Raw genomic sequence first — 18,367 nt, 5'->3', positions numbered from 1 at the left:
ACGAAGCACAAGTAAGGGTAAACTGTCTCCATTTCAGTTTGGCTCAGATACACCTGGTCAACAAATACACATGAACTACTGAATTTAACAGGATCTACTGGGGTTCAAGTCTATTTGGGTTCAAGTTATACATAGCACTTAAAGATGCTTCAAATGCATAAGGCGTTAAAAGAGGCTTGTGTTGTGATCCCTTTGAACTCTGAAAGGAAAGATTTCTAGATCTTGCATTAACTCCACTATTCTAACCTTCCAGTAGAATAAGAAATGTCCTAAGGCTTAAGCCACTTTGCAACTATTCCTTATTTCAGCATTTGTACCCTGCTTTTCCTTCCAAAAAGAAAGCTCAAATAAGCAGCGTCTGATTAAGGGTGAGTCCTACACTAGAGAGGCTGGCAGAATGTTCCTGTTCAGCCCAAAGTGAACTATGGCTATGATTGAATAATACTGAGCCTGCTGGTGCCCAGAGGCATAACTGGCAAAGCAATGAATCAATCATGGTGCAATGCAAAAAAAGGGGGGGGGGTGTGGAGTGGGGAATGAAGTGCAAGTTCCAGTATTACACCATAGTAGTTCTCTGTTAACAGTTAAGCAATCGAAACCGGTACTTGCATTCATACTTGGCATGCGCCTGATAAGATTACAGGAAGAATCCATCCTAAAATAGGTTGTATCATATGACAAGGCAAAAGAGGCTCAGCTTCTCCTTAAATACCAGTTTAAATAGAAGTTAGCATGGGACCTCAAACAACCAACAGGTCCAAAATTGGGGGAGTTGTGGCCTTCACTTTTTTATGGAGGCATTAAATATTAGTAACATTTCATTATTATATTAATAATATTTCTGAAAGATAAGAGTGCAAGAACATAAGAGGAGCCCTGTTGGATCAGGCTGTTCTCACAGTGGCCAACCAGATGCCTGTGGAAATCACGCAAGAGGGACCTGGGGGCAACTGTTACTTGTAAAGCCTGTGTGCGCTCTGAAGTGCATCCATTGATTAATTCCATAATCAACAAAAATATTCCACAAAACGTAGCATCAGCTTCATGCATAATTCAGTTTACAAGTTATAGCACGCATCACGACAGACCTGCTTTAAGGAAGCTCTGCTGCCAATGAAACATTTAAGAACTTGACTTTAAATATGTCATCCTTACAATTGTTAATAGCAACGAAGCTATTTATAACATGAACTAGGTAATGTGCCGTTTTATTACACAATCAGTGAGACCAGTATTTGTTTTCTACTCATCCACTGCACTTTTTTTCAGGTTACAGCAATGCAGATAAACACGATAGTATAAATTTGAAATACTCTGCTTAACTGTGACATTTCTTCAATATAAGCACACTGCAAAACACACAAACTCAATCTCAAGAAATATGTTCAACTTCCAGAGCACATCTTCTGAGTGCAAAATGACATTTGCATTTCAAAGTAAAATTTGATTTAGGGAGCATTTATCCTTTTGCCATCTCAGAGCAAATTACTTAGCAGCACCTCTATCAAGTAAGTTTTGTTTTAAATGTCTTTCTTGGACTTTTGGCCCAGGAATCTGGATCCTTCATGGAACCCAATGCTATTGTAACCCTAAAAACACTCTTTTATTTGATTCTGGAGGCCGTTGGGGGGTTGTTTTGTTAAGCTGAAAAACATTAGCAGGCAAGAAGTGGTCTGAAAAACAGATAGGCCATTTACTTGAAATACTTTTTAAATATACATACTTAACATCAACTTGCTTACCAATTTGTACATTTAAAGACATTTAGTTTATATGCAACACAATAAACTCTCTCATCAATGTTAACATAGCAACATGAACTATTGTTTCACCTTGGATTTGGAGTCCTTCCACAACTGCTATGGATGTGAACTCAGCAAGAATGAGAATGTAACTACAGTTCTAATACAAGAGGGAGCTACATTCAGTCACACTGCTTCAGGCACAAAGCATCTAGTTAACTGTGCCTAAGGAGACTCAAAGCCTTGATTCATCCCTGAATTCAGGTTGACAGATTCAAAAAGAATTTGGGTCAGTTTTTGCTGGTTGCTGTTTATGTCAGCAAGGTGACACTATAAACGCTGGGGAGAAATGGAAGCATATTTGCTTATTTTGAAGAGTATACTGCTGGAGGGACATGGTAAGAGATAATGAAGTGTTTCAGAAACCTGTATTAACTCTGGGTTGAATTCAATTGTGTCCTTCCCCTGATGAGAGAGTATTTGATCCAGCGGAGACTTCCATAACTAGAGGGGGTACAATCTTTGCTGGTTCCCCAAATCAGCTCTTTGCCCCCAAAATTTGCTTTGGAGAGTCAGGAGACCAACAGGTAGCAATGTGGGAAGGGGTGCAGGAGAAAGGGGAAATCTCCAGAAGTCACATCTTCCGCCTTTCTATTCAACTGAAGCCTCTGCTAGGTCAACTAGTCTTGTATCAGCAGAAGAACATTGCTGGATGCAAGTCTACCTTCACCTCCTTTCTAATGTCATGCTTTGCTCCCATCTAGTCCTTCCCAACACTTCAGAACATGGATCAGACAGCCTGTCTCAGATTAGACATAATCAGAAAACAGATTCAGAAGTGACAGGCCACCAATAAGGTACTCAGTGCAAAGCAGTACTGATTACATTCTTTGGTAATAGGATCGGATGTAAATAGAGGAGCCAATACTGGGAAAGTAGCCAAAGAGGAAATATTAGTTATAAAGTGTGCTTAGATTTATTCAACCTTTGTTAGTCTCAACCTTAGTTTTATTAATATTTATCACAGCTAAAATTAAAAGATTAAAGCATATTAATTAATACTTTATTAAGAAGGTCAACTGCAAGTCTTTCATTACGAAGTGCGTGGTCATAAAATTTTGGGACAATTTTAAAATGATAGTAGCATTTGCGGGCTGGGACACATTAATTTACAAAGCTGCATATAAATCTTTCTTTGAGTGTCAAAAGGGAAGCTCAGGTTTTTATGTCCTGCATAAGCCGGCACTACTAAATTCAGTGAGCTATAATCCTCATACTTTATTAACAGCAGTGAGGTCATCAAGTTTTGCAGGATTCAGAAAATTCTGTTTAGAATTTCAAAACACAGAACATCTGTTTACCTTTTAAAAGTTAATGGCTTGCAAAAGCCCATATTCTTTTCCTGCTAGTTTGTGATCTTAAAAGATGAAGCTAGCACATAGAATTATCAATAAACTAAAGCCATTCTGACTGGACATTCCAGTTCAGTCAAAGAGGGGACAAAGGGGCACAATAATGCTTATTGCTTCAATGTCCGGGGTCAGATTTATATGCCAAAGTGAACATAGGAAGAGAGATGAAGGACACTCCAAGAGGCTATGATCTTTATCACCAGGTTAGTAGCAGGCATGTGTGTTTTCTATCAAAGCCTCTGCCAGAGAGATTATTTGCAGCTAACAGAAGTGGTGTCCAAGTGTCATTCTAAAACTTGATAGCCCACAGCAGGATCTGGTGGACATGCAGTTATTGTTCTTATGCATGCCCATTCAACAGGGTTACTAGTCAAAAAACACAGGTGTCACTCTAAACCCTTGGTAGAAGAGTAATGGGTTGGATGAAGTGATAATGAACAAAGCTCTGCTCATGATATGGGCCTTTCCTGCCTTCATCTCATTGCAATCCGTGTAAAGGCAAAGGTAAAGGGACCCCTGACCATTAGGTCCAGTCGTGACTGACTCTGGGGTTGCTGCGCTCATCTTGCTTTACTGGCCGAGGGAGCCGGCATACAGTTTCCGGGTCATGTGGCCAGCATGACTAAGCCGCTTCCAGTGAACCAGGGCAGTGCATGGTTCTGCCGGAGCGGTACCTATTTATCTACTTGCAGTTTGACGTGCTTTCGAACTGCTAGGTTGGCAGGAGCAGGGACCGAGCAACGGAAGCTCACCCCGTCGCAGGGATTCGAACCGCAACCTTCTGATTGGCAAGTCCTAGGCTCTGTGGTTTAACCCACAGCGCCACCTGCGTCCCTGCAGTCGGTGTACTCTCTGACAAAGCCATTGCTAAGAGTCACAAAATGTGGAGCTATGGCAAGAAGGGGTGATTGGGATAGCTATACAAGATAGAAATGCCTTCTGCTTGCCTAGGAAATAGTCTGGATCCAAACCTATATGATAAATTGGATTAATAAGCTAGAAACAGTGCAGCAATTAATATAAAACCGCCAGGAAATAATGTGTTAAGCAAACAGCACTTTGTACTTTAGTGTGCACTTACTAGGAAAAAACAATATTATCAAAATATGGCCTGCTTATCTAGAATTAAAAATTAAGCTGGGCTACAATTTCTCAGAAGAGGAACATACATTTTCTAAGAATTCCTCTTTTTTTTTTTTTTTTTTTTTTCCTTTTTGGGGTCCCCCTAAACTATAAGTGAAATATCATCTCCCCCACCTTTTTAATTTTTTTTTTGCTGCACCTGAATTACATGGAGAATTTCAGGCACAACTATGGGTTTAGTTTTAATATTAATTCTAATTTATAAAAAAAAAAGGTGGAATAAGCTTGGCTTCTATTCCTTCTGGTCTTCCTTTTTTAATCCATAGCTCAAACTCCTGGTGAAAGAAACAATACAGTCCCCCACCCCTCTCACTCACTCAAAATAAAGAACCGAACCTTGAATCTGATACGCCATACTATTGTGCACTATTATTGTTTTAGTGTATACACATTTCACTTTCTGTGCTTTAGTACCCCCAAAGCTGTGCACTGACACAGTTTCTCACAGCTATTCCAGAACAGCCCAGAAGCCAAATATATGACTAGTGACACATTTCATTTTTCGGAGATTGCTCTTGGCAATGATGAGAATCATAGCCTAGTCAACCACAATGTCCAGAAGCTTCCTAGCATTTGCTTATGCTGAAGATTCAGTTACGAGTTGCTCATTCTCTAAAACATGGTATAAAAACACTGTCATCTTGATGCTTTAAGTGTCATCCTTTAGCAAACACTGCCACTTGGGGCCTCTCCCCACAATTGCAATGACTGGGGACTTTACATATTAATGATACTGAGATTTTTAGGGGCAAAGCTTTCATTGGAGGAAAAAACCAGTTATAACAATTATCACATACAGCCGTACCTTGGGTTAGTTGCCTATAAAGACAGCATGTTTGGGAAGGTGACAAGGAAGCACAGGGCATTAGCAACTCTTGATCAGGGCAGGGCCTACGGAGTTGTACAATATCCAGAGGATATTGCACACCATGCAGCAGGGCATCATTGGTGGGCCAACTAGAAAGGGAATAATTTTCCTTTGAGGATGCCACTTCTCTTGAGTTTTAATTTGCTGATCTGCTCCTTTGTTTTAAAAACCTATGCTCTCATTTTATTATTATTATTATTATTATTATTATTATTATTATTATTATTATTATTAAATTTGTATACCACCCTATACCTGTAGGTCTCAGGGCAGTTCACTGTGGAATGGTATAGGATACTTATTATCTGCCTTTTGGGATAATACAGAGGGAGAATGGAAGCTTTTCCGCACTCCAGATTGAGAACCGACTGTTGCGGATCTGGCCGCCCTGGCTGGGAAACAGGTGAGGATCGGGATGTTGTATGCCTTGTATGATTCTCTCTCTCTCCAGGATCTAGTTATAATAAGAAGCTGGTTACCTAAACTTCTCAATCTGGTTTCTACTCGAGGGCAAAATCATCCTGGGGATACCTGCTCCCCGTGATGAGAAGTGGGACAGAAGTGCATGCACCCTGGGTGAAAGATTAGGGAGACTTGTTTCATGACTTTGGGGGGGGGGGTTGATGCAGGGTTGCTTGGTTCATACTTTTGCAATTTATACTGTTCTGATTAATTTACAGTATCTTTCTTGTTTTGATTCATTTATTGTTCTAGAGCTGGGATAGCTAAGTAGAGCATGAGACTCTTAATCTTACTCTGTCTTTACAGTATATCTTTTCTGCGTATTTATATATTGAGAAGTGATGTCTTTATTTGTTAATGTTTTATTGTTGCTGTGCTTAGTTGCTGCAAAAGCAGCAAACATTAAATCAAAATGTAAAAAACAAAATAATATCCTATACATGCCTGCTGTAGAGTTCATGATGCTGACTCCCAAGTAAATGGATATAGGATTGCAGTCTTACAGGTTCTAACATTTTATTGTTCAGTTGTATTTATGATGACTTATCAAAACCTTAAAACACACCTCTCCCCTTCATACATATACCAAGCATATTTCCTACTCCTGCTATTAGAAGCTAATTTTCATAACTGGTCCATACTTTACTCTAAAATAAAGAAATACTGTTCAAATACCTGGAGGTAGAGTCTCGATGTTTTGCAATTTTTCGTTCCCATTATTACTGCGTTGTTCTTTGTTGTTTAATGCATTAACGTTATTTGGGTCATCCTGAGAAGACAAAAAACAGATTTGTCATTAAATTCACACTTGACAAAGTTTGTCAAGGAGAGAAATAACTACTTTACTTCCTGGAATCAATAAAATTTTAATTCAAAGTAAAGTGACAGCCTCAATTAGCAAGAGGGATTATTGAGCAATGGAGCATATATTCATTCATTTCAGACATCCACTATATGTGGAACAGGCGAATAGTACAAGATCTATTGCCAAGGCTACCGCAAAAAATCCTGACGACAACAACAAAAACCATTTACTAGAAAACTATGTACCTTTACAGCTAACACACTGTGGCTGGCTAAAAATTATTAAATATCCAATATTCAGGAATGTGCATGACATGCAATGTGTTAAAATATATGCCGGGTAATCAGACCACTTTATCAGAACCAAACACCACAACTGGGAACTGTCACATATCTACAGCAAGTTATTTTTCCCACCTGTCTAGATTTTACTAAGCTCTGTTGTGATATTCTACTCCACGTGGGAGTTATTCGACCATGCATTAACTTTCCAAACATCTGTTTCTAATTCTGTATACTATGAAAACGAGAAAGTACCCTGTGAGTCACTCCTCCCTCCAAGCAATGATGAAATAAATGAAATAAACGGCTTCAAATTCTGAGAAATTTTAAGATGCAGGGCTGGTAACATGAGCTTGTTTTCTGTGTCATAGTTGTTTGATTTGCCATAGAAGGGATTAGACAATAAGCCTTAGACTAGTTTACAATTTTATAATGTTAACAGCTGAATTCATTTCTGCGTTCTCACAGAACCAAGCACGAGGTCCTCACCAACAGAAATTACATGGCAGTCACAGTAATCTATAAATTTCCCCCTTCTAATCACAGGTATATACGGGGGGGGCAGCCAGGTGCACTTGTCCTAGGCCTTGGAGGGCTAAGCCGGCCGGCCGGGGGGCACCAGAGACTGGCTAGGAGGTGGGCTAGGAGGTGGGCTAGCTTGCTTCTGCATATATTATACTGAATATGAATAGAGCTCAAATCAGTGGATTCATTGCTATCTTTAGTTTTAAAATTTGGGCATCCATCCCCTCATCCCCCTATGTGCACTGCTCTACAATAAAGACAATATATGATGCTAACTTTTGTAAGTCTTGTGTTTTGAAAACCAGTTCTACCCCAGTGTATTTTCAATGAGTTAACAGCAACTGGAAGAACTACCAACAGAAACCAGAAATGAGTAAATATGCCTATTTTATGAACTTGCTGGTCCTTATTCTACATCTTGCATGTGAATTTTTCTTCAGAGTCATGCTTTCCTGTTTTGGCCTATTGATTTCCCAATAATCGAGTTTAACTCTGGTGGCCATTAAGACATTAAAGTTTGTGAAATATGAGCCTCTATGTAAACAAAAGCAAAAGAGAGGAAGAAACAGGAATATACATATCGTCATTCTGATGGCTCTGTGTTGGGGTGTTAGTTTATATCATTTTAGGAATTACCGTATTTTTCGCCCTATAGGGCGCGCCGGCCCATAGGGCACACCTAGTTTTGGAGGGGGGGATAAAGAAAAAAAAAATTATTTCCCCCCCAGGTGCAGGGCTGGGGAAGCCCGAGCTTCCCCCGACCCCAGCCCTCAGAACAGGCTGCTATCCGCAAGCCTTGGGAGCCCGGCGGGAACTCCCGCCAGGCTCCCAAGGCTTGCGGAGAGCTGCCCGAAGCCCAGGGTGCGCTCCGCTGCGCTCCCCGGGTTTCGGGCTGCAGGCTGCCATCTGCAAGCCTAGGGTGCGCACCGACCCCTCTCGCTCTCCAGGCTTCAGCGAAAGCCTGCATTCGCCCCATAGGACGCACACACATTTCCCCTTCATTTTTGGAGGGGGGAAAGTGTGTCCTATAGGGCGAAAAATACGGTACTGCATTTGGTACACACCTTTAAATTGTTGCATAAAAAGGCAACCTGTTTGAAACAGAAGGACCACAAGTTTACTCTTCCCAAATTAAAAATGTTTGTAGTTTCTTTTAAAGGTTAGATTGTATTACATTTGCAACACAGCAAGCTGTCAGTCCAAGTCAGACTGTAAATTCAGCATTCTACGCTGAATGACAGCAATTTCCCAGGGTTTCAGACAGGAATCTTTCCAAGCACAACCTGGCGATGGCAGAAACTGAACCAGCAATATTCTGTGTGCAAATCATGTGTTTCACCCCTGAGCTACAGCCCTTCTTCAATTGGGGGCGGAGTTAGTGAGAGAAATAGAACCATGTTTTCACTATAATCCTAGCCCTGAACATTCCTGGAAGTAGGGAGGAAATGAGGGGACAGAATATTGGTTGAGGAGATGGCAGATAACTGCATAACAAAACAGGCTCCGTTTATGGTGCTATAATCCATAATTAAACGTAATTCTTACTGAACTCAATGGGACTTGGCAATACAATTGTGACAGGTTAATGCCAACATAGCTTATTTGCTAAATTTAGTTAATTTACACTCCACTTTTAGGCAGAAACAACCTCCCACAAGGCAACTTACAGCACTATAAATTTCAAGTAATATTGCTTAGATGGAGTTAATACAGCCCCTGCTTTGATTGCTCATGCTGTATTTTCCCCTATTGTGTTTCCCATGAAACATCTGAATGGAGAAAAAAGCCAAGCAGAGAACTACACAATCACCTCTACTAGCTAGATATATCTTCACAGAAGTTACAGAGCCAGGGACACCAAGTGGAAAAACCTGAATTTCCAATGGTAATAAAGAAAAGGGCACCCCCACCCCCACGGGGGCTTTGCCCTTTGAGATATATGACAGTTACTGCCCAAAAATCACGCACAACTGAAATTTTAAAGGAGACGATGGCAGCAGCCATTTCTCATGAACAGGCTTTAGTAAACTAAGCACAGAAGCCAATTTCTACAGACTCACGCCTGAAGCAAATATATAAAGGAAGTTATAAGTATTTAGATTAACTGACAAAGACAGCATGACGCACAAGCTTCACAGATGAGAATAATCCCCGTCCTGCGATGTTTTATAGCAATACTATTTACGTCAGCCCATGTAAAAAATGGCAGATAAAGCTAGGCAAACCCTATTAGACGACTATTCAAATGTTCAGCATTGGGGGACTCAACTAATGATGTAGGAAGGTTTTTTCCACTATGCATCGACTAAGCACTTTTTGTTTCAAGACACAATACAGTTTGGTATGTTGTCTGTTGTAACACAGTAGATTTAAAAGCAGCAAATCTATCATTTCCGTGGTACCTTAGCTTTTAATTCCTATTTCTTATATTCACTACAGTACAAAAAGATGAAGGTAACACGACCTGTAGCATTCTACATAGACAACCAAGGTACAAAATTTATTTGACCATGTTTCTAAAATATGTCTAGATATCCTGACCAGATTGGGCTGAAGCAGACTTCAGGCCAGACTGACTTGTTCTGAATTGAATTGTGCAGATCTGTAGCTCAAAACAGTCTCTCAGAAAGCCTGCAGTGTGTTTCTGAAATGTTGCAATTAATAATTACAACACCATATAAGGAGAATGCCAGGGTAAGTAGAGGGCAGGAAGGAGTCGGGAAGGCTAGAATGATTTCACCCCAGTCAGCACTCTCCAATCACAGTGCTTGGGAGCTTCTGTTGATGTTGGGGCTAGTTAGGTAATTCCTGCCCATGGTCCACAAGTGGGCAACCTGTAGCATAGGGGTGCATTTATGCAGCCCCTCGTACTTCCTGAAATTGCCTATCAGAGTTCCTTCCATTTTTTTTCTCCTTGTTTTCATGGATTTTAAAAGTACTTGCTCACCTGGGCTCCTAAAATATGGTGTTATTTTAATCTAAACTTAGGTTATTCAAACCTAGGAAGAGGAAACAGCTTTTTATCATATATTTTATTATATAAAAATTCAGAGTAGTAATTGAATGCCGTGGGGTGAGGGGACAAAAATCAAACCAGAAAAAGTATCCTTTTGGACAGTAAATCTTCCCAGCTTGTAAGAGCGCGAATTTTATAAAACTAACTCATCAAAATAAAGGGAAAAGATGTTTCGGATATATTCCAAACAGGCAACACATTGTAAGAATCTCAAGCAGGGATATAATTTGGAAAACATGGGAACATTTAAAAACCCTATCAATGACTGCAAAATACATCTTCACTTAATTATGGTCATTGTTGACCCACCATTATGTTTAGGTAGTTTAATGCAGCGAAGTTTTCAACTGAAGGTTAAAAAATTCACACTCTAATTGTTTGTATCTAAAATGAGAGTCAGTCCATATCTGTGCAATTATACACAGACAGCTGGATGAATGCTAGGTTTGCTGAGATGAATTTCTCCAGACTGTGTGGAATGTCAATTATACCTTAAGACTGGCTTCTATAAAATAATATATTCCAAGCCATTGCCATTATTCTGAATAATGCCTAGTACTTTGGTTTTACAAAAAGATTCCCAAAGGATTATTAAAATGGACACTGCATAAATTTGGAGGCATTGGACAGAATGTCATTTGCACAAGGAAAATAGTTTGTGTGTGGATGGTTTAATAAAATCCAAGAACACAATTTAAGATCTAGTGAATGGATTTATACAATTTAGAATGCTGAATACAAAACACATTTCAGTCACTAGCATGTTCTCCATCCCAAGATATAGTAAAAGGCAAGGAAAGGTAAGGTTGGGTTGCAGCTTTTGGGAGGAGTGTCCCTCTGTGTACTTTAGGAAACTCCAAAATTAACTCTGCCCAGAAAGCATATATCTAAGAGAGATCTAAGTTAATTTAAGAAAGAAAACACATACCAAAAACTATGAACTAATCCAAGTAAGTTAATCAAAAAACCAGGTGTGAAACACAAAGAGCTTTTCTATTCTAGTAAAGTTCCATAAAAGACGAGAGATACAATGCTCAAAAATGAAGAACAGAATTGCCTCTGCTACAAAAATAGTGGGTCAATTTCACAGTTCCTATGAATGGGGCTCCATTTACAATTTACAATTGCCCCAGCTTCATTATCCCCATCCCCCCAAATCTGCTCTGAAGGGTTGGGGCAGGGGTCTGCAACGTGTGGACCATGGACCAGATGCGGCCCACGAAGACCGTTTTACCGGCCCATGAGCCACCCCCGAACCAAGCTGCCCACTTGATAAGTCCCCCTCGCACTGCGCTAGACCAGTGCAGCGTGACCCGGGGACTCACCGAGCAGCGCCGGAAATTGCATCTGTGCATACGCAGATATTGGAAACTGCGTCTGCGCATGTCCAGATGCCAAAAATCGCTTCTGCGCAGGCGTGATTTCTGGCATCTGGGCATGTGCAGAAGCAATTTCTGGTGCCGTTGACATGCGCAGACGCGATTTCTGGCATCGTGCTGCGCCAGTCCGGCCCACGGACAGTCTCCATGGGAGTGATCCAGCCCATGGCCGGTAAGCCTTGCCGACCCCTGGGTTGGAGGTTCCATACTGGGAGGTGGCACAGAAGGGAAGGAGAAATAGTGACAATCACTACTCCTCTCCCTCTGAGATTGGCAGCCCCCATGAATCACTAGCACTTCTGCAAATAGAAGTGCAACTCTGGACCTAAAACACTGTTTATACCAGATTAACAGGCCATTTCTGGAAAATTCAAAATGCATTGTGTAACAGTGTGACAGACATGAGAACAGCCTGGGATGTGTTGGAAGAGAAGATGCTTGCAATTTCTTAAGAGAAGCAATTTAACAGCCAAGTTTTCTACATATCCTGAAATAGCCATCTGTGTGTTTTTATGTCCACTTTCCATTTGTAAATATATGCAATTTCTTTGCATTTCAGTGGTGCAATATTTAACACATTTGCTTCAAGAACAAAGTCGTACTAATAGAGTTTTCACTATGGTAGGTTTAGAAGGCTGCAATGTCTATTTGTGTACCACTTTTCCCTTACAAGACCCCCAGACATTTAAATCAGATACAGATAGCAATTTGCAGTATAGTAAGCTAGATGGGCTACTGAATAAAAGGGTTTGCAGTAAAACCTGTCAATGTAAGCAAAACTTGACACAGTGCTGTGTTTCACTGAAAAGCAAGATATACCGTATTTTTTGCTCTATAAGACTCACTTTTTCCCTCCTAAAAAGTAAGGGGAAATGTGTGTGCGTCTTATGGAGCGAATGCAGGCTGCACAGCTATCACAGAAGCCAGAACAGCAAGAGGGATCGCTGCTTTCGCTGCGCAGCGATCCCTCTTGCTGTTCTGGCTTCTGAAATTCAGAATATTTTTTTTCTTGTTTTCCTCCTCCAAAAACTAGGTGCGTCTTGTGGTCTGGTGTGTCTTATAGAGCGAAAAATACGGTAAATAAGACAAGAGTGTCTACATCTTGCTTCCTCAACCTGGTGCCATCCAGAAGTTTTGGTCTGCAACCCCATCAGCCCCAGCCAGCAGAGGGGGAAATGAAATGGATTATCCTGAAAGGCAACACGGTTGGATGGAGCCTAACAGGAGCACTCCACGCTCATGCTACATTTTGTTGCAGATCCCACTTGTAATGTCTGTAAAAGCAAAAATCAGGTCCAACTTCAAGAGTGGCTAGGGGAACTTATTACATCATATTGCTGATATTTCAAGCTTGCTAGTACTGAACCCAAGTTGCAACCATTATTGCCAACCTGTGCAGCACCAATATGAGCAAAGCACTTCACAATCAATATTTACTAGGAAAAGTAACTACTAGCATTTTCTGAATGTCGATACAGAAGTACCAGAACAGAACAGTATAGTGACTGCAATTCAAAGGCATGCATAATGTGCATGCATAATGCTATGTGTGCATACTGGTGCCTTTCCACCTTCCCATCCAGTCCTCCACATGCCCCTGAAATGCAACTTCTGGGAGTTGGAAAACTCTCTTAAGCTACATGTAAAGGGGGAGGGATCATTTGATTCCGTTTGTGTGTAGAGAAGCATGTTCAACTTGCACACAGAGCTCTTTGGGTTCTGGAAAATACCGTATTTTTTGCACCATAACACTCACATTTTCCTCCTAAAAAGTAAGGGGAAATGTCTGTGCATGTTATGGAGGGAATGCCTACGGGTGGCATGCCTACGGATTTTCCTCCTCTAAAAACTACGTGCGTGTTATGGTCGGGTGCGTGTTATAGAGAGAAAAATACGGTACTTTTCTATTATATCATGAAAATATTATTATAGGATTATAAGAAGCCAAGAACAGAATTGTCCTCATAGAAAGGGTGCTCTGAGCACATGCTAATAGAGGCTGGGGTGGGGGTCATTTTCCCTGTAGGCCCCGGAGAGCTGCAAATTCTTCAGAAATTGGCAAAACACCTCCTCTCCTTCCATAAATGAGACCCTCTGTCAAATAACAAAAAAGCTCTTCTGTTCACATTCTATGTCTGAAAGGGCACCTATAGGATTGTAACTGCTTGGCAGTCTCTGATTCTATTGCCCCTGGAGTGCAGGCAGGACCAAAGTGATTTTTTGAAAATCACTGCCCCAGAGAGAAAACGAGACACATTACACATAAAAAGCTGCTGCCGTGTTTGCTTCAGCAATAGCAGTGAATACCTTTCAGCTACTTTTCACTAGTTAAACTCTCTCTCATTTGAGAGTTGACTCAGTCCTGGCTCAAGCAGTTTCCATCTGCTAAATGTGCTTTGATTCTTAATTAACACCAATATATTCAGAACCAAACACTGCTAAGAAAGCTGAAAATAACAGTCTTTGTACATAAATAAGCAAAATAAAATTCTGAGAACTGAAGCCAGGCAATAGCAATCAAGCAGGAGCCTGTCTTGTGTGGTCCTGGCCATCTGAAGTGTCTTTCTGAAACCACAGATTAACAAGAAAGAGCAAGGATCTCTCATCCATGGAGGCAGGAACCTTGCAGGTAGCCAGCAGCTCACTAAATAAGAACTTGCTTTCTCCTTACAGTGCTCTGGCTAAGGAGGTTAATGTTACTTGAACTACAAACAACCCTCAACTCTATCTAGTTCTATTAACATCTAATAAATTAAATACTTAAATATATTATACCATACATATCAGATTATTGGATACAAAATAAAAAAAATTCATTGGAGTAGCACCTTAGAGACCAACTAAGTTTGTTATTGGTATGAGCTTTCGTGTGCATGCACACTTCTTCAGATACTGATGAAGTGTGTGTGTGGTATATGAAGAAGTGTGCATGCACACAAAAGCTCATACCAATAACAAACTTAGTTGGTCGTCACGCTGGCCACATGACCCGGAAGTGTCTTCAGACACTTCCGGAGGCGGCGCGTTCGGCAATGGCTGCCTTCTCCCGTTAAGGAGAGGGAAGCTCCGTTGATTTTGGGTCGTCCGCTACGGCGAAGCGGAGACCCACTTTGGAGAACCACAGGCGGCAGAAGCCTGTGGGCTCGAGACCCGGCGGGCGCCAGAAAGCACCCCCCAAAACGCTGAAGGGACCCCGTAAGGGGCTCCGGATCGTGGAGGGGGTAGCGGCGCTGTGGGTCGTTTCGCGGTCAACGGAGTGAAGCCGCGTTGCTGTTGTCTTTCAGCGCTGACCTTTCTTCCTGAGACCTACAAAATTGAGCTGCAACCCGTGAGTAATTTGGACTTTACAATTCTGGATTTTACAAATTTAAAGGCTCTTAAGGTTTCTTAAGAGCTGGAATTCGGCTGAAAGCGGAGTGACGATAAACAGGAAGTCCGTCTTCCGCTAACACTGAACTTGAAAGCAAAGTGCAGGAGGAGTGGAGACAAAGAGAGATGCTTTAATTAAATGATCTGGCACCCTATTTAAAGTGCTTTTTGGACTGGAAAAATTTGTTAAGCTGCTGACCTGTGGACTTAAAGATATCTTTCTTCTGTTAACCTAGTGGATTATAAATTAAACAAAAATCCCAGGTGCTGGAGCTGCCTGACTGTGCACCAGCTTGCAACTTTGAATACACTAAATTGAGACTTTGAAGCATTCTGAGCAGGAACTTGATATTTTGAAACAGTGGCAGTCTGGCACTGCTAGAAACATTGTTTTGCCTTAAGTACACTCTGCTTGAAAAATATTACCTTGTGGAGGCTATTGGACGTGGAATTTGACTTATTAACTTGAATTGGATTAAACTTTCTCCCCAAAGACATATTAAGCTCCCTCTAGAGGATTTGGAACTTACAGCAGTGACTTTGTTTTACTTTCCCTTTCCCGGCCTCTGTTTGACTATTGTATCTGGGACTTCACTTTCTCATGGGAACAACTTGGATTGACCTTGGATTACAGATAACTTTGGAATGAGTGGCGCAAGGAGAAGAGGAAGAACCAAACAAACAACTTTGACTTTATCTGCAGCCTCACAGCGTAGATCATCTGTGCCGGCTTTGCCTTCCACTCTGCCTCCAGACATAGAGGCGGCCTCCCTAATACAGGCAGGGGAGGGTGAGACAGAGGAGCTGCACCTGGAAGATATGGCTTCAGGGACAAGTAGCTCTGTCTTGGAGAAAATTTTGGAGAAACTGGAGGCTCTGGACAAGAAGGCTGATTTGCATACAGCTAAAATTGAACAGAACACAGAAAGTTTGAATAAGTTGACTGGGCAAGTTGCACAGAATGCCCAGTCTATTGGAGAATTAAAGGAGGCTGTAGGTGAAAATCGGAAACTGGCTGAAGATACTAGTCAAAGATTGGAAGAACTTGAGAAAGAAGTAAGACCACTCAGTAAACAAGTTGGAGAACATCAGATTTACTTTTCGATGACAGAACTGCGAAACAGGGAGACCAACTTGAGGATTCGGTCAATACCAGAGGTGGAAGAAGATAATTTTATTGATTTTCTAACTAAGGAATTTGCCAAGTTTTGGAAGTTAGAGGAAAAAGACTTTAAAATAGTATCTGCTTTTAGGCTTGGCAGAGTCAGAAGGATAGAGAAGCCCAGAGACTGTTTGATAACACTGAGATCAAAGGAGGAAAGGGACAAAATTTTGGGCCTGCACTACGAAAAGTCACTTGACATTTTGGGCAAGAGAATTGAAATCTACAAGGATATCCCTAAACAGTTGCTGGACCTAAGATCCAACTACACGGAATTGGCAAGATTGTTAAGAAGCAACGCAATTATATTCAGGTGGGAGTTTCCACAAGGATTATCCTTTACCTACAGAGGGAGAAAGATTAAAATCAAAACAGTGGAAGATAGAGATAAGTTTCTGGGAGCACACGGAGAAGACCTCCACAAAGGACTTGGACTACCAGCGCCAGAACCTCCAGGGGAGCCCGCCCTCTCGGATCCTCAAGGACCGGAGAACAAGGTACCACCCCAGAAAGAATAACCAGATTTATCCAGGATGTCTCTGCAGCTTTTGAGCTGGAACATAAATGGCTGTAACAGCCCCGAAAAAAGGTCTAAAATTTTCCATATTTTAAAAAAGGAACAATTGGACATTATATGCCTACAAGAAACACATGTGATTAGGCTCCACAGAAAGGTGTTAATAAACAAAAGGCTTGGTCAAGAATTTATATCATCGGATACCGTTAAAAAGAGAGGCGTAGTGATCTATGCAAAAGAGAGCCTTTCACCAAAATTTCTCTTTAAAGACGAAAGTGGAAGAATCCTCGCAATAGAAGTACAATATCAAGGAGAAAAAATTTTGATATTAGGAATTTATGCTCCAAATGAAGGGAAATCGGACTTTTACAAGAAGTTGCATGAGACCATGCTGGATTATCTGGACTACAACAACGTCATTATGATGGGGGACATGAATGGGGTCGTATCAACAAATATGGATAAGTCACAGAACCAAAACATTACCAAAGAAGGAAGACTACCTAAGACTTTTTTTGAAATGACTGACAATATGGACTGGATTGACATTTGGAGAGTTAGAAACCCCTTGGGGAGAGAAGGAACATTCTTTTCTGAAGCCCAACGGACCTGGACACGAATCGACCAAATATGGATAACTAGAAGTCTGGCACCTAAGGTGAGGAAGGTGGAAATCTGCCCCAAAACATGCTCCGACCATAACGCTTTGAGAATGGATATGACACTGATCCCAACCGGCTCCTTTAGATGGAAGATGAATGATGGCCTGTTTAGAGACCAAAGAATCGTAAAGAAGGCCCAAAAAACTTTAAAGGACTACTTCGAGATTAATTTGAGCACCACGGTGGAAAAAAGAACTATCTGGGATGCAAGTAAAGCTGTGATGAGAGGGTTCTTGATTCAACAGAATTCTTTAAAGAAAAGATTGCAAAATGAAAAGAAAGACAAAATTCTGGAAAGAATTAAAGAGCTGGAGAAGAAGTTAAGATCCGACCCGAAATCTCAACCGATTTTGAGAGAAATCAAACTTCATCAGGCACAATATTCTAAACTGATAAATCAGGAAATAGAATGGAAGATCAAAACAATGAAACAAAAAACTTTTGAGTCGGCTAATAAATGTGGGAAACTGCTAGCTTGGCAGTTGAAAAGGAGACAAAGACTGAATACAGTAACAAACTTAGAGGTTGAAGGAAGGAATATTCAGAACCCGGGAGAGATCAGAAAGTGCTTCCAGAGGTATTTTAAAAAGTTATACACTCAAGGGCCACAAGATGAAACAGAGATCACACAATTTCTGGAGAAAAATGGATTAGCAAAGCTGTCAGAAGAAAATAGAACAATTTTGAATAGCAAAATAACACGACAAGAGATCGAGCAGGCCATCCAGAGTTTGAAACAGGGCAAATCACCAGGGCCAGATGGACTGACCTCTAACTACTACAAGATACTGAAGGATTACTTGATACAACCATTATTGGAGGTCAGCAATGAAATAATGGAGGGGAAGAAGGCGCCTGAATCGTGGAAAGAAGCATTTATCACATTGATACCAAAGTCGGAAACTGAAAAGACACAACTTAAGAACTACCGTCCCATCTCCCTTTTAAATGTGGATTACAAAATATTTGCAGATGTTTTGGCACGAAGATTTAAGAAAGTTTTAAGTGAGATAATCCATAAAGA

General features: G+C 41.0%; 1 protein-coding gene across 1 annotated transcript in view; it reads right to left on the bottom strand.

The window, feature by feature from the left end:
• GALNT2 (polypeptide N-acetylgalactosaminyltransferase 2) overlaps positions 1–18,367 on the bottom strand; it is a 75,049-nt gene that overhangs the window by 34,323 nt on the left and 22,359 nt on the right. Inside the window, exon 2 of the mRNA XM_028724000.2 lies at positions 6,303–6,396. Coding sequence (XP_028579833.2) covers positions 6,303–6,396 — 94 coding nt within the window. The remainder of the gene's footprint in view (positions 1–6,302; positions 6,397–18,367) is intronic.

Source organism: Podarcis muralis, chromosome 3, assembly GCF_964188315.1.
Source record: "Podarcis muralis chromosome 3, rPodMur119.hap1.1, whole genome shotgun sequence".
Classification (NCBI taxonomy): Eukaryota; Metazoa; Chordata; class Lepidosauria; order Squamata; family Lacertidae; genus Podarcis; species Podarcis muralis.
The sequence above is the reverse complement of the archived record's forward strand: the minus strand, read 5'-3'. Positions and strand labels throughout refer to the sequence as shown.